General features: G+C 39.2%; 1 protein-coding gene across 1 annotated transcript in view; it reads left to right on the forward strand.

Moving 5' to 3' along the window:
• The window catches only part of ATP7A (ATPase, Cu++ transporting, alpha polypeptide), a 342426-nt gene that overhangs the window by 162509 nt on the left and 177419 nt on the right, over positions 1–2498 (forward strand). The window contains exons 12-13 of the mRNA XM_006902187.1: positions 1921–2075; positions 2178–2312. Coding sequence (XP_006902249.1) covers positions 1921–2075; positions 2178–2312 — 290 coding nt within the window. The remainder of the gene's footprint in view (positions 1–1920; positions 2076–2177; positions 2313–2498) is intronic.

The following is a 2498-nucleotide window of genomic DNA, read 5'->3' on the forward strand; positions in this document are numbered from 1 at the left end:
CCAGAAGTCCAGGCTGGGTTTAGAAGGGGTCGTGGTACTAGGCATATTATAGCTTATGTTAGCTGGATCTTAGCTGAAAGCAGGGAATATCAGAGGAATGTATATCTGTGTTTCATCGACTATGCAAAGGCATTTGACTGTGTGGATCATAACAAACTGTGGCTGACTCTGAGAAGAATGGGAATCCCAGAACACTTGATCGTTCTAATGCGAAACCTATACTTGGACCAAGAGGCATTCGTCAGAACAGAGCAAGGGAACACTGCATGGTTCAAAATTGGGAAAGGCGTAAGCCAGGGATGTGTCCTATCTCCATACCTTTTCAACCTGTATGCAGAACAGATTATCCGGGAGGCTGGGATCTGTGAGGATTAATATGGGGTCAAGATGGGTGGAAGATCTATCAACAATCTGTGTTCTGCAGATGACACAACCCTGCTTGCTAAAGCTGAGGAGGACCTGAAGCGCTTGCTGCAGAGGGTCAAGGCCTAGAGCCTCCAGTATGGATTGAGGCTCAATGTCAAGAAGACAAAGATTCTCACACTGGACCAATTGGCAGCATCAGGGTGGATGGTGAAGAGATTGAGATTGTTCACAGCTTTAGTTTGCTTGCCTCCACAGTCAACACTCTTGGCACCAGTAGCCAGGAAATTAAAAGGTACATTGCCATGGGAAAGTCTGCTATTAGTGACCTCTCCAAAGTACTGAAGAGCAATGGTGTCTCTCTGAATACTAAGGTGCGTCTGATACAGCCCATGTTCTTTGCAATCACTTGTTATGCATCAGAGAGTTGGACAATGATCAAGGAGGATAGAAGGAGAATTGATGCCTTTGAGCTGTGGTGCTGGAGAAGAGTATTGTGAGTACCATGGACTGTTAGGAAAACAAACAGATTCATCCTGGAAAGGGTTAAACCGGGTGGCTCCTTGGAGGCAAGGATTCTGAGGCTCTGTCTAACATACTTTGAACATGTTGTAAGGAGAGACCGGTCCTTGGGAGGACATCGTGCTTGAGAAGGTGGAGGGACATTGCAGGACATGAAGGCCCCCTATGAGGTAGATTGATTCACTGACTGGGGTAATTGGGATGGGAGTGTCAGAGACAGTGCAATTGGCACAGGGCAGAGCAGAGTTTAGGGCTATTGTACATAGGGTCACTATGAGTCGCAAGCATCTCACGGCACATTACAACAACAACAACAACTATAATTTTCTATAAAATCAGCCACAAAGTTCAGTAAATAAATTTTCTAAGTATTATCATTTTTAAAAATAAAGATTTACCTAGTTTGAGCTTGGATAGGACTCTGTACCTCTCTAGGTCTTTCTAAGAGAAGAGGCTTGTAGGAGTTTAAAGTCTTGGATAATTAAAGCCAATCAGAAATACAATCACAAGAATACCATTCCTACCCCAGTCCTCAGGAAATTACGAGAAGAGGATCATGTAGAATTAATTTAGGATTCTGTGTTTCTTAGTAGGGATAATTCTTAGTTCTGGGACTGTCTTACACATTTCAGAACTTTTAGTAACATGACCCTGGCCTACTAAATGTTCGTAATGTCCTCAGACATTATTATAATAAAAAACTCCCTTCCTTGGAAATAGATTCAGAACCAGTGATATAGGCCTATGGTGACTCTCCTGAAATATCTCCAAATAAGAGTAAATATTGAACAGAAAAACAACTTGTTCTATGTACTTTCACTCAAACAAAAATTTAAAAATAAAATAAACACACTAAATTTTTCCATTTTAAGATGTTAGTCCCTGAGTTTGCGAAAAAGATAAGGCAACTTTCACCTTTGTTTTTGCCTAGATTCTGTTTCATAAAATTAGAATCTCCTTTCTAAATATTTTTTTAGTATGTTTGTGGTAGTGTTAATTTATGCTCCCCAAATCTATCTTTTATTTCTCCTACAGGGGAGGCAATGCCTGTAGCTAAGAAATCTGGCAGTACAGTAATTGCTGGTTCCATTAACCAGAATGGTTCGTTACTTATCCGAGCAACTCATGTTGGAGCAGATACAACCCTTTCTCATATTGTCAGACTTGTGGAGGAGGCACAAATGTCTAAGGTAACTTAATTGCCCATAGAAAATACTTTCTTGAAATTCCTCTCAACATAAATATTGTTCTTGTTTTTGTAGTTTCCTTTTACATTTTTTTTTCCATTGTAGGCCCCTATACAGCAGTTTGCAGACAAACTCAGTGGCTACTTTGTTCCTTTTATTGTTATTGTTTCAATTGCTACCCTCTTGGTGTGGATTATAATTGGATTTCTTGATTTTCAAATTGTGGAAACCTACTTTCCTGTAAGTGATTTTTTTTTTCAAATATGCAATCAAGATTTATTAATAACAATTGGAATGTAAAAGTTGAAAACAGAGGGAAAATTGATAACTGAAAGACATGACCTTGGTGATAGAAATGAGGCCTAAGATTATATGACAGACTTTGGTATGAGTAATGATTTATTAATTATAAATATTTTTTTAAAA

The sequence above is a fragment of the Elephantulus edwardii genome, unplaced genomic scaffold (assembly GCF_000299155.1).
Source record: "Elephantulus edwardii isolate Elephantulus edwardi_28Jun2011 unplaced genomic scaffold, EleEdw1.0 scaffold00378, whole genome shotgun sequence".
Taxonomy (NCBI): domain Eukaryota; kingdom Metazoa; phylum Chordata; class Mammalia; order Macroscelidea; family Macroscelididae; genus Elephantulus; species Elephantulus edwardii.